Raw genomic sequence first — 13,854 nt, 5'->3', positions numbered from 1 at the left:
AAAGTTTGCTTTTTTATCATCTTTTTGCAATTTTTTTTTTAAAAAAACACAAATTAGCCATTTGACACCATTTAAAAACCTTCAGTACTTTCCTAATACCCACAGTCTTCTATACCGTCCTGCTAATGAAATTATCAATGTTCGGGGGTCCAGGACTTTTTAATGCAAATCTCTCATCGCATTTGTCAGTCATTTCACAAACCTCTGCTGTAAGTACCTCGAATAGGCATTTTTAATTTGATTTAAAGAATTCTTCGGTGCGCGCATTCGTGTAAATTCATCGAGTTTAATGAAACAAACTAGCTACTTGCAATTCGCACCTAATTGGATTGACCCCGTAGAGAACATAAAGAAATGGAAGGTTTTTACAGGGGAATATTTTTGAACATTAACCAAAAAATGCTACTTGAATACTGTATATCCATAATGACAAGTCTGCCGAAAATAAGAAAGTAAGCTATATTAATAATACGGTAATAAGGTAATTCAAAGTAATATCTGTGTAGTACTGGTTTTTGTACATGGTGACTTTTTTTTTTGGGTAGTGCATTAGCACCAAAACATCCACACACTCAGGATTTTATTGTGCTCTTGTACAATGAAAATCTCAAAATGATATGCTTTACACATTGTTCTCTATGATAAATGGTCTAATCATTTCATTCTTCGCCTAATAGACTGTTCTCATAGAGCTGTGAGGTTAACCTTTAAAATAATTGCCAGCCCACCCTTTGGAGTTATAATCATTCTATAAGTACTGGATAATCCAGGCTTCCCAACACGTAATGTGCGTCCTGAACTCCTGATGTCAAGAGATGACCTTAAATCTGTCTTATTAGTTGAAGGAGTAACTATTCTCTTTGCATTTCTACTGTGGTGCTTGAGTCGGTGACAGAGACTGTAGTTTTTACCACAGTAGATATTTCTGTTTATACGACTTATATATCTTATGCATCTTGGGCATTGGACCTCTTCTTGCTTGCGCCAAGGGTAGTTAACCAATAAATATTTAGCATAGTTATAGATCTATTTTAATTTGAAGCTTGACAATAAACCACAGAAAGCATTTTTGAAAGTTAGCAACTAATTTTACACAACTGTAACCCACCCCTTAGTGACCAATAGGATACTTCCTGTCGAGTTGTGTAAATTACTGTAGGGTGATTCTCTGTGTGACGCACGGGACATTTACATACATGCAAGTATGTGATCTGTTTCTATAACACCATTTTTTTTTCTTGTGTTTAATGGGCCTATGTATCAAGCCTTTTTTTAAATAAAATGATGCAGAAACTGCAGTTTCTGCATAATTTTATGTATTGTTCCTATGTACTAATAGCACAATGCAGGAGATTTCACAGAATTCTCCGGCAAAGTGCTGATTAGCGTTGTAGATCGCAGTCCCCATTATTATCAATGGGGAAAACGATCTAACCCCTATGTACTAATCTCCAAAAAGCAAAGTTTTTCAGAGTTTAGCACCCGTAGTTTACACTATCTTCAGATGGCGTAAACTTCGGTTTGTCTATGGGGTCTCCAGGGGCAGAAGAGAGATCTTTCGATCTCTCCGCCGCAGCCCCCAGCCAGCATCGGAAGCTGACACTGTGCGCATGTGCATCCGTCAGCTTTCCCCGGGAAAGTCTTTCACTTCTGTGAAAGACTTCTCCGAAATGCCGGGGATATAATTCGCTGGGACAGCGGTTACTGCAACCGCTGTCCCTGCGAGTTCCCGGTAGTTCATACTGTAGCCGGGAGATTTTTATTAAAAATGCAAATATCCCTGGCGAGTTGGACCGTTAATATACGTGGCAATACCGCGATTATTATTGCATAGACCCCTATGTCTGTAATACTTTGTTGGTAGAAAATATACACCGTTCCTTCTTGATTTTTTTTAAAGCTCTGCGTGATACACAGTACTCAGAACTCTGTCCCGTCATCATGCATAGTTTTAAATCCAGCCTGTAATGTATATTTTTAAATCCTTCTGTAAAAATGCAATATTTTATTGCCTTTTAATCTGTATAATTAAATGTACAGTAGAATTCTAGTACTGTGAAGCACATCAAAAGTTATACAAACCAGTGCTGTAAATTATTGTGAAACAGGTTAGCTTGAACGTAAATTAGCATAGATTTTTCTGAAAGCACTAAATATCCTAACCATTAATTTCATGCCAACATCTTTGCCATTCACAATAGTTTAGGTAATGACTTATAAATCTTTATTTCATCAGGCTGTATTTCCATTGCACAGCAAAACCAACAACTAACAAGGCACACTGAGTGGAAGTCAATGAAGGTTGAACAGGCAATGAAATTATTGCAGATTTCACAATGATCGCTAATGGACGTAATTTTATGTGATCAGTTGTAAATGTCTGTGACCTTGTTGACAAGGTCATATTAAGTATGTTATTTACTCTTTGCACAAACGCATTCCTTCCGGAAAAGTCTCCTATTGTATTTGCATAATCAAGGTTTATTTTATTAAACAATGTCTTTTGATTCTATGAAAATTATCTACAGAATTTCACATTATTAGCTGGTATAGTGTTTTGAGTGTTGTTAGGGATAGGTATTTGTCATGGAGGTCACTGGTTGTGTATGTTCAGTGACAGCTAAGCATGGACGGTGACTCCAGAAGGTGCAGTGTACCTTGGTGTCATATTGCTTGAGAAATTAAGACATTTTAACTCCGTTTCTTCCATCATTTTTTCGATCAATCTTTCTTTCTATTGATCTTTCTTCAATATTTCTTTCTTTCTTCTCCATATAATTTGTATACATTTTGCACAGCAGGACTTCTCTTCATTGTGCTGCAGCACCTTCATTGATCTAGAGGTTTGTAAGAAAAGCCTTTATATTCGTGTATGTGGAGTTAACCTCTCTTTACAATGTTGACACCTCCCATCCCCTTACCTATGGCAGATAGAATTACTTTATTTTCCATCCTTGCCTCTATAAAGAGGGAAGGTGGGCACAGTGGGAGGGAGGAGAGTGGGCCACAGCAGGGGGTGTTAGAGGGGGAGGTACAAGAGGGTACCATTGAGGACTACTCCCTTGTAAACAAACACACTGTCATCAGGCAGCGGTATTCTATTGATAATGACCACACCTTAATTTCAAAGTTATATGAACGGAATTATTATCATAGTAACTAACCTTCAACACTCGATAACATTTGAGCCACATCTAAGCATGTGAATACAAATATAAGAGCAGGATGATTGATTTTATCATATGGAATCTATATATGTGAAATTAAAGACTGAAACGGAGAAGGTAGAATATGGGAGACAGTTGTACCAGGCACGTTACAAGTCACTGCATTAATGTACAGAGAGTGCCATTCTCGGACTATGAAAGTTTATTGTTATTATGAGGGAGAGTTTAAAATATAAAGTATGAATGTTAATTAAATCATTATATAAAATAATATATAAAAATTTACTTTTTTCTAACAATGCCATGGAAATAAAAATGACTATAACCTGATATTGGTATTTTTTGTTGTTACCATGTTACTAATGGACAGTGCAAACCAGTGCTCTGTATTTTTATGTAACGGTTTTCACTTGATGTATTGGTGCTACATTGCTTCTTTAGAATAAATCACTGTCTTAAATGAAAGTACTGTAGGAGGGAAAACTGCAGGGGTTAGGAGGGACCGCATAGAGTGAGAACTGCAGGGGTTAGGAGGGGCATCATGTAGTGAGAACTGCAGGATTTAGGAGGGTCAGCATGGAGCGATACCTGCAGGGGTTAGGAGGGTTCGCATGGAGTGAGAACTGCAGGGGTTAGGAGGGGCATCATGTAGTGAGAACTGCAGGGGTTAGGAGGGGCATCATGTAGTGAGAACTGCAGGGGTTAGGAGGGTTCACATGGAGCGATAACTGCAGGGATTAGGAGGGGCATCATATAGTGAGAACTGCAGGAGTTAGGGGGGGTCAGCATGGAGTGAGAACTGCAGGGGTTAGGAGGGTCCATATGGAGTGAGAACTGCAGGGGTTAGGAGAGTCAGCATGGAGTGAGAACTGCAGGGGTTCTGAGGGGCATCATGTAGTGAGAACTACAAGGGTTAAGCGCAACATGTAATGAGAAATGTAGAGTTATGAGGGGCAGCATGAAGTGGGAACTGCAGGGGTTATGAGGGACAGCATGGAGTGAAAATTGCAGCAGGTAGGACAGTGTCACGGAGTGAACTGCTTGGGAAATTAATCAGAACTGATGGTGGTGGAGTTGTGTATAGGACCTTCTAATCAATGTTAAGGATATACATTACTATGATACATTGATCAACACTGAAGTGATTCAGTGTCCCTGACTATCTTTAATTCCAGTATAGGGAAAATTGTAAAAATAAATACTTAAAAAAAAAAATTGGTAGTTGTATAAGATAAACCACATGACCCTTTCTATATGTTTATATAGTTTTTCAGTTTACAAGCCAGAGCTCCATCTCACCTTCCTTAGCAAGAAAACAAAGAATTGCAAGTTTTGCTATTTACATGGTCGATGTGCATAAACTTTGCTTCGTGGTTTGTTTTAATATAGCAGCAGGGGCGGATTGGCCGTTCATCTCACCGGGAAGATTCCTGGTGGGCCGGCTCAACTGTGGTGTCCCTGTCCTCAGTAGTACATCGCCCAACTTTCTTGCATGACATGGAGCCTACCGGCCCCTGTCATAGCAAGCAGAGCAGGCCACCTGCAGAGGACCCTGCGGTGCTCTTGAGTCTCGCAAGACAGAACTCCTCCATTCCTCAACCAGAACTACTGCGCTGCAGCTACACGCTCCCGAAACGCAGAGCTGGTCTGTGCCTGGCTGGTGACAAGTAGTTATTATAGTATAGCTAGGGTCAGGGGGCAGAACGTAGACTGCTTTCTCACGGTGGAGGCAGAACTCATGCTGCATTCACGGAGGAGGGGAGGGTTGGACAGAATAGAGACTGCCTTCTCTGTTTTGGACCAGAGGCTGCCTTCGCACTGCTCCAGGACCTGATAGCCGTGACCCCACAGTCGCTAGTGAATAAGCACAGCGAGCATGTGAATGAGTATTTTCTTACCTATATGATTTCTCTGCAATGAGGGAACTTCTGAAGAAATTGATCCACCCTGGACAGGCAGTGTCTTGAGTCAGTATTTACTATTCAAGCAGGATATCACATGGTCTGGTAGCCGCCTGTGTGTATCATAATTATGCCAATGTCGTCATCATGCAACAGAGGTTCAAACAGATAATACATATTAACAACAGAAGTTTTGAGGCCGGACAAAATGTGAGTGTCCCATATCAAAGCGTTTTATATTAATAAAATATATTTGCTCATTTATTACCATTTGTATCAGTAATATGGTTTCTTTAGAATTGTTGTCTTACTGAAGAATACTGTCCCCCAGTCTTTTCTTCTAATAGTACCAGTGGTCCTACCGGCATCTATGCATGTCTCTAGCACTATCGCCTTGGGTGTCCCCAATGCCATCATCCTGCGTCATCCTGCGTCTCCCCAGTGGCGCCATCCTGCGTCTCCCCAGTGGCGCCATCCTTCGTTTTCCCAGCGCCATTATCCTGCGTCTCCCCAGCACCGTCCTCCTGCCCTAGCACATATCCCCTCTCCCCCCTACTCAGATCATATTCCCTTAGCACAGAATAGCCCCCCTCCCCACATGTTTAACTAAACCCAGGTCTGCCTGAGTCTCCCAAGCAGCCAGCCTCGATTATCTCCTCTCCACTCTGCCCCTTCCCCAGGCTGTGAAGTTAAACCTTAACTTCACACTTCACAGCCTCAGGAGGAGACAGAGTGGGCTGGGGACAGAGTGGAGAGGAGACAATCGGGCTGGTAGCTTGGGTGGCCCCTTAACTTACCCCACCTGCTGCCGGCCGCGGACCCGCTACTGAGCCCTCTATTCCTCAAAGGTGCTGGTTCGCGGCATCTGACGTAGCTCCTTTCTGTAAAGCGGCAAAGCCTGTTCTCGCGTTAGCGGCGGGCAGCTGACGGCTGTAGCTTGTGCCTGTAATGCTAAAAATAAATGACAGCCAGGTGACGCGATTCAGGGATCGGGAAAAGTTGAAAAGCGGCCCCACAGACCAATCGGCCCACCAGGATTTTCCCCGCTAAAGGTAAGGGCCAGTCCGCCCCTGACTATACTAACCAATACCTATGTACCATACTTGCTGATTGTCAGGGATAATCCCTAAAATAGCAGCAATCTCCCTGAAGAGTCTAGCAATCTCCCTGATTGCACCTTACCCCCATTATGTAGCTGTTATATACTTGGGGGAAAAAAAATAATATAAATAAATACACTCAAATGGTATAACCAGTGCCAATTCCCTGCATTGGGTATAAGACATAATGATCCCTATGGCTACATGCATTTTCATATAAGCTTTCTCTTGGCCACTTACATGGAACCCAATGTAAAACACAATACACGAGCAAGCCTCAAAACTATCAGTGTGTTTTCATCAACACGTAGATCTTACGAACTGCTTTGTGGCTCATTTACATTTGGATGTAAGTCACTTTTATGACACGCCTCTCAGATGTAGCAGTACACGTCCACTTTAACACCGCGCTCATAGGTGTTGCTTTCACAATCTCCCTGAAAAGCTTTTTTAAAAGTAGGCAAGTACAGTACGTACCGGTGCCTTGATATGACAATCTGTGTCCCTACAGTGTACCAGCACTAGTGACTACATTCCAACCTGTGCTCCCATTATATACCAGCCTTTGCTCTCCCATATATAAGCGAATGCTTGCATGCTCTGTTTCTTTCATGTTATTCTCGTGATACTTTTAATTGTGGATCTCTGTTGGAGTATGATTGCCACCCTTTATACTTCTCTCCTTCCTCACCATCATTTTGTTGTATGATTCATTGTTTGTTGTTTTAATGTTTGTTTTTGGAGTATTTATGGTCCCTTTTATTCTTCACCCAGCATTTTTGGAAAGCAAAGATCCTTCAAGTAGAACTTTAAAGGTTAACTCTACTAAAAAAAAAATGTTGCTTCATTCAAAACATTATGCTGGTTAGCACAACTTCAATAACTTCTTCATTCTGTAATTTTAACATTGTAATTATTAGAGATGTGCGGTTTGGTTTTACTTGGATATGTTCGGCATCATATTGGCTATCCGGCTCTCACGTTTTATTGGTTAGCCAATAAGAGAAATCCGAACTAATCCGAACTTGAGCTAATTTGGCGAAAAGAACAGAGTTAAACTGAACCCACACATCTCTAGTAATTATGCATATATGTAGTAATGTAATCTGGGCCTGATTCAGAGCCACTCGTAAGCGGCCGCTCGTTCGTTCCAAGCGATGTTTGCCCAACTGCGCATGCGTACTGATCGTAATACGCATGCGCGAACCAGTCAGTGCGGCCGAAAATCATTTGTTCGCTAAATAGCGAATGTCTGCTATTTTGAGTGACAGGAGGAGGCGTATGTGGGTGGTAACAGGGGAAGGTGCTTGAAAACGGGGAGTGGAGATCCGAACGCAGGCGTGCTTAAAGGTCAAAACGGGCGTTTTATGGGTGTGCATAATTAATACAGCAGCGTCATTGACCTCGTCACTGAGTTATTTTATAGTCAGAACTGTTCGCAAGATTGCGGTAGGAAAAACCAACCACAAGAATAGCGAGCAGTTCATACGCTGGTCGATGTACTCGATTAATCTAATAAATAGCGGACATGACGTAGGATGCGAGCGGCCAGCGGGCGTAGTTTCCAAAAAAACGACCGCAAGTTTTGTTCGCTCGTTCAGACATAGAGGCGTGAACAGACCGCAAAGAGCGAACGGTTAATTTGAATAGCCACCCCTTTTTCCTGAACGAACGACCACAAATAGCGTCCGGCTCTGAATCAGGCCCTCTGTTTCTAGGATGTCTATTCATTGAACGGCGTTAACATGATCTCTGTATTGTATGGCATAGTATGCAGACCGGCCGCCTGTGGAGGAGCTTGACATTCCAAGAAGAAAAACTGTATTCCACTCGCGAGACAGAGCTCCTCCATTCCCCAGACAGAGCTGCACCTCAGCACAGAGGCAGACTGGGTCTGTATACAGCTGCCTGGCTGAACAGAGGCGCTAAGTTTTTGGAGGTGTATTTTTCTTTGTGCCACAGACAGCAAAACTTGTTCTTTCTGCATCTTGCGGACCACATAGCTTATTACTACAGGGTGCCATAGACTTCGGAGCTTATAGCTGCTGGGTACCTTAGACTGTCTGCAGAGCTTATTGCTGCTGAGTGACACACAGACTACTTAGTTTATTGATGCTAAGTGACACAGACTGCAAAACTTATTGCTGTTGGGTGTCACAGAAGACAAGTTTAGTATTGCTGAGTACTGCCACACGCCGCTCAACGCATTCATTTTTGTTAAGTGTCACAGACTGTAGAGCTTATTTTTGGTGAGCGCTACAGTTGGTAAAACGGATTGTTGCTTAGTGTCACACGCTACAGATAATGATTATTGCTGAGTGCTTGGTTTGGCTATTATTGCTTTGTGTGTCTCATGTAATCATTGCTGTAAAATAACAACATGCCCAGGTGTTACATAACCCTTAGCAGCAAGCAAACATTTGCTTTCATTATATACAGTAAATTGCAATATAAATATGGCTGCGTTTGATTGGCTGTTGCTTATATGACACTATCTATAATGCCCAGTATTCCCTGGCTTTTATTTATTTTCTGTCTCCACCTCACCCTCCCTTTCTTTACCCTTGATACTTTATTCCCACCTTTCTCTTTCTGCCTCTCCCCCCCTCTACCTCTCTCTGCCAACCCCCTCCTCCTTCACTCTTTTCCCCACCCAACACTTAGCATGTATTGCAATATATGGAACTAATTCCTTGTTTTCAATAGAGTATAGCTTGAAGTAGACAAAATATCTAGAAAATATTTCTATCACCGATGTCTCCTGGTATAGTGATGTATTAATCTCGCCTACTTTTGTGTAGATTTGGTGCCGGCCGTTTGGGGCCATGTCTTTTTCCTGGGCCACCTTTTGTGCCCAAATCTCTGCCCCTGTATATATCAAGGTTGGATGTTAGATCACAATGTGAGTGCAATAATTAACCTTATTTTAAAGAATATTAAACTGGAATATTTTTTTAATCCACAAATACAAGAAAATAATATTTAACATCTACCAATTGCACCAAGGCAACATCACTTGGTGCTAAATAGCTGAATAAAAGTATAAAAAGATGAAGTGCATAGACTGGTCACCCAGTAACACAGTAAGCATGGCATGCTGCTCTAATGTAGGCAACTGACCAGTACTATCTAAGGGCCTGATTCAGAGATGTACGCAGTGCTGATATTTATGCAGTTTAACGATTATCGGTTAACTGTATGTGTCTTAAGTCGCACTGTGCTTGCGTCAAGCTACACTACTGAAGTTGTGCGCAGTGACTATGTACTCGCAGTGTGATTGACAGTCAGGGAGCGTTTGTGGGAGGTAATGGGCAGTGGCGGAAAAAAATGCAGGTGTGTCACAGCCGATGTCTGCCATCCCGAATGCAGTGAAAGTGGCTCTGGCATCTCCGTTCCCACAGCCATTTTGAGATACCATAGAGTTACTCTGAAATCCGATAATCAATGATACATCTTTGTATGCAGATGCTTGGACTTGCAAAGCCGCAGGTGGATGTCTCAATACAATCCTCGGAGTGTGAGACATTTGCATATTTTTACACAGCAGCTGTGTACAGGATAACAGCTACGATGCCATTACAGTACATACACATACACCGCTTTGCTTCTGTATATTTCCAAACCAATAGATTGGACAGGTGTATTTCTGTAGCCCGACCACTTAGTGACTGCAGAGGCTACAAATCTATGTAAGTTCAAATATCCTGTTGTGGACATCAAGGGTATTATACACCTACACTATAAATGGCAATATGGATGACCATTTTTTTCTGCAACAAAAACAGCAGTTGTAATATGTTTTCCTGTTCATTATTTCGCTTTAGAGGCATTATCATAAATTCAGCTCACTGTCATTTGGCATTTTAATGATTTTGTTTTTATTACGTTCTTCTCTATTACTAACAAAATGAATGTTTTATTTATGTTGTACTACAGTATGTACCACATATCTGTCAAATACAAGAAATTTAAGTCATTGTGTAATAGCTTTTATTGTGGGTTGCATTTTACAGTAACTGGTTACTGGCAAGCTATATTGACATTTTGTTGTCCCTTTCAGTTTTTTTTTTATGTAAGCATGGTGACATCGGTGACAAGCATTGTGTTGCCTTGCAAACAAAACAATCTACATACAGAGGACAATGTTATGCCTATGGGCATTTAGTCGTCTGATATCTCATCTACTTTTTTCAGAATGTTCTGCTGGGAACACACTGGCAATATATTGTGTGTACCAACGATAAGTCTGTGAACGTCCATCGGCTGTGCAGCACAGCCAGTGCGATATGTCGGTGAACACTGACGTTCACCGACATATCGCGGGTACACACTGCTCGACTGGCAGCAAATACATTAGTCGATCAGTTGATCGGCCAATGTATCTGTCAGTGTGTACCCAGTTTAAGGGAATACAATGGGTCTCAGTGGAGGATTACCAACCATTCTGTTAGTCAGTGGGAGATGTACAGATTAAACTTTTATGTTATAAATCATTTCCCTACATTTGTCTTTCTTTAGATCTTGGTAGTTTATCTGTATAGTTTTCAAATAAGTCTATTTTCCCCCAAAGTGCTCCCAGGTGAATGCAGCCGATTAGTTTCTAGGTTTCTATCTAAATCCGCTAAAAAATTGCCTAAATGTACAAAGGTTGAATCAGACAATGGCGCTCTCTCACAAATCTAAAAATAATAGGAAAATCCAAATTTCACTAAATATACAGCAACAGTAATAATGGTGAAGTTACTATATACTTGAACAATAATCTATAAATGTACAAACTGGGTGATTTTTGAGTAGATGTCTACATAATTATTTATTGTATTCACCAATTTTGAAGGTGTGCATACATAACAATTCTACCCATGTTAGATACTTGGTGGTATATTTCCTAAAGGCCGATGTTTGGTCGATTTTTGCCTGATTTTGTACTTCAGGGTCTAAATCATTTATTAACAGATGGTGTTTGACATAATTATTTTTATCAATTTCAAAAATAAACTGTTGGTAACTGTGATTTAGGGGTATATTTACTAAAAGTCAATTTGTGTCGATATTTGGTTAATTTTGTGTTTCAGGGTCTAAATCACACATTACCTTAGAGATGATTTTTTTGACATTGTTTAATAAAAAGATGTAAAAAATCATCTGTTCGTAAATGTGTGATTTAGACTCTGGAACACAAAATCGAGCAAAAATCGACCAAGATCGACTTTTAGTAACTATACCGCTTGATGTCGTTTATCCCAAGATTTTAGCCAACAAAATTAAGTGATGTGTAAAGTGCTTTACCATTTACCATGCCAGTTGCTTTTTTTGGTAATACCTGGATTGCAATATTACTTTTAATTTGGAAAGGGAGTGTCATTGTCTATATCAGTAGTATTTAAGGGCTTCGTTTTCAAAAAGGGTAAAAAAAATAATAATTTTAGTATATTTTTATAGATCATTAAATGTGAGACATTATAGCCTTGGATTTTTATATACTGTCATAGGTTTTATGCAAACATTACATTTTGGGGGTTATTTCCTAAGAAATATACACAGAGTACAATAGCCCATAGTCAAGTTTGCTTTTATTAATCTGTAATGCACTAGATCAATGATGGGTAACCAATGTTCTTCAGAAGGGATGCATAATATTGTTAATCTCAGTAGTGAGTTAATGGAATACATTTAGTCAAATAAACATATAAACATGCATTTTAATGTAAGATAAACAAATGTTACAATATATAAGCATTTGACAATAGAGACTATAGGAGCTGGAGGCCACGATGTCTACGTTCAAAATGTTGACAGCAGAAGGTCAACATTCATAATCTCAATAACCGTAGGTCAATATTCATGGTATCGACAGCATAAGTTCAACATTCATGATGTCGATATGGGTAAAATGTTGACATCATTCATGCTGTCATCTGCTAAATGTTATAAGACAGAATGCCAACATCGGCAATGTTGTCACTGTTATACTGTTGACATTTTCATTAGCCTTCGAGATAGAAGTACACTCAAAATACATTCAAAGACATTATGAATATGTCAACATTAAGACCATAGGGACATTGTGAATGTTGACAAAATATACCACATCCCAATTTTAATTGTACAGATTAAAAATGTTTGTTAATATCTGTTGCTAAGAGCTGTTGTAATGTGTATTTTTCATATAGTTAGTACATAGGCAAATGTTTAATCTTGTATCTTTTTAATGCTTACCACAACAGCATGATATAAGGAAGGTTTAATTAAGCATATCATGTTACATTTTGTTTTACAGATAAATTATTTTATGGTCCTTCTTTTCTTTTTAGACACAGTTGTCACTTCTGTGCCTACTGTAAATAGGATGTATTACTAATGGTGAACTTGTCTTAAGGCTGAATAAGAGATGCTATGTAACTGTTCTGTGGTATTGATTAAACCATTGTGTGGTGATTACAAGTCAGCTGTAATGTTCCGTTATGGATTTTGTTAATGTACAAAGTTCATGCACAGTTTGTACTATTATCCATGCAGGATGATGTTCGTACTGTATATTTAGAAACAAAAAATAGAAAACCGTTTTAAGTGACATGAGTTGAGACACCATGGAGACAATCTAACAATAGGTCTCTATGTCGGGTTACAGGAGTGGTTAACACACATACAGTATGTATTTTATTATTAAAGTGACCTGGTTTATTTTAGCCCATACAAGTGTAGGTGCTAAGACTTTCAGTACCATTATAAAATTAGACTCTCAAATATGCAAAGCAAACAGGCAAATCTTGTTATGTGGATTTGTCTACAATGTAAACCTCTATCACAGCTATAAACCTTTATATATGAGGGATAATTGAAATTGTATTAGCCAAGTAGTCTGTCATTTTCTTTGAGCTTGTGCTTTCATTGTTTATGTTGTCAGAGCAATAATTGCATATGATTATTTAGGTATAACTTAGCTGGTAAAACAACTTGGGCTAATTTAGTTTTTGTAAACTATAAATTATTTGTACATGTGGCTCATTTATTATTATTATTATTATTATTATTACCAGTTATTTATATAGCGCACACATATTCCGCAGCGCTTTTACAGAGAATATTCGGCCATTCACATCAGTCCCTGCCCCAGTGGAGCTTACAATCTATATTCCCTACCACATGCACACGCACATACACACAATAGGGGTAATTTTGTTAGGAGCCAATTAACCTACCAGTATATTTTTGGAGTGTGGGAGGAAACCGGAGAACCCGGAGGAAACCCACGCAAGCACAGGGAGAATATACAAACTCCACACAGTTAGGGCCGTAGTGGGTATCGAACCAACGACCTCAGTGCTGTGAGGCAGTAATGCTACCATAAATTCAGCTTCCCAAGAATACCCTTACCTAAATCCCCCTCTTCAATTTATCATGCATCTTCCATTTGCTTACCTAACATTCAATGGTGGTGGTTTATTGCAATGGGATTATTGAAATGTTGTACATTTGTGTTTGGTGGCAGCTAAAATTGCTTTGCCATTATTAGTCCTTATTTTTGTCTTGTGCATTTCAGGTGTCGGATAAGTCTGTAGAAGCCTTTGCTGAACACTGTCCAGAACTGCAATATGTTGGATTCATGGGCTGCTCCGTTACTTCTAAAGGAGTTATACGTCTTACCAATGTAAGAAAGCAAATCCGCTTAAATCTTTTATTTGA

General features: G+C 39.8%; 1 protein-coding gene across 2 annotated transcripts in view; it reads left to right on the top strand.

Moving 5' to 3' along the window:
• Window positions 1-13,854, top strand: part of FBXL17 (F-box and leucine rich repeat protein 17) — a 620,751-nt gene that overhangs the window by 155,462 nt on the left and 451,435 nt on the right. For both annotated transcript variants that reach the window (XM_088477668.1, XM_088477669.1), the window contains exon 5: window positions 13,712-13,819. In XM_088477668.1, coding sequence (XP_088333794.1) covers window positions 13,712-13,819 — 108 coding nt within the window. The remainder of the gene's footprint in view (window positions 1-13,711; window positions 13,820-13,854) is intronic.

This window comes from Taudactylus pleione, unplaced genomic scaffold (assembly GCF_031769625.1).
Source record: "Taudactylus pleione unplaced genomic scaffold, aTauple2 ptg000202l, whole genome shotgun sequence".
Classification (NCBI taxonomy): Eukaryota; Metazoa; Chordata; class Amphibia; order Anura; family Myobatrachidae; genus Taudactylus; species Taudactylus pleione.
The sequence above is the reverse complement of the archived record's forward strand: the minus strand, read 5'-3'. Positions and strand labels throughout refer to the sequence as shown.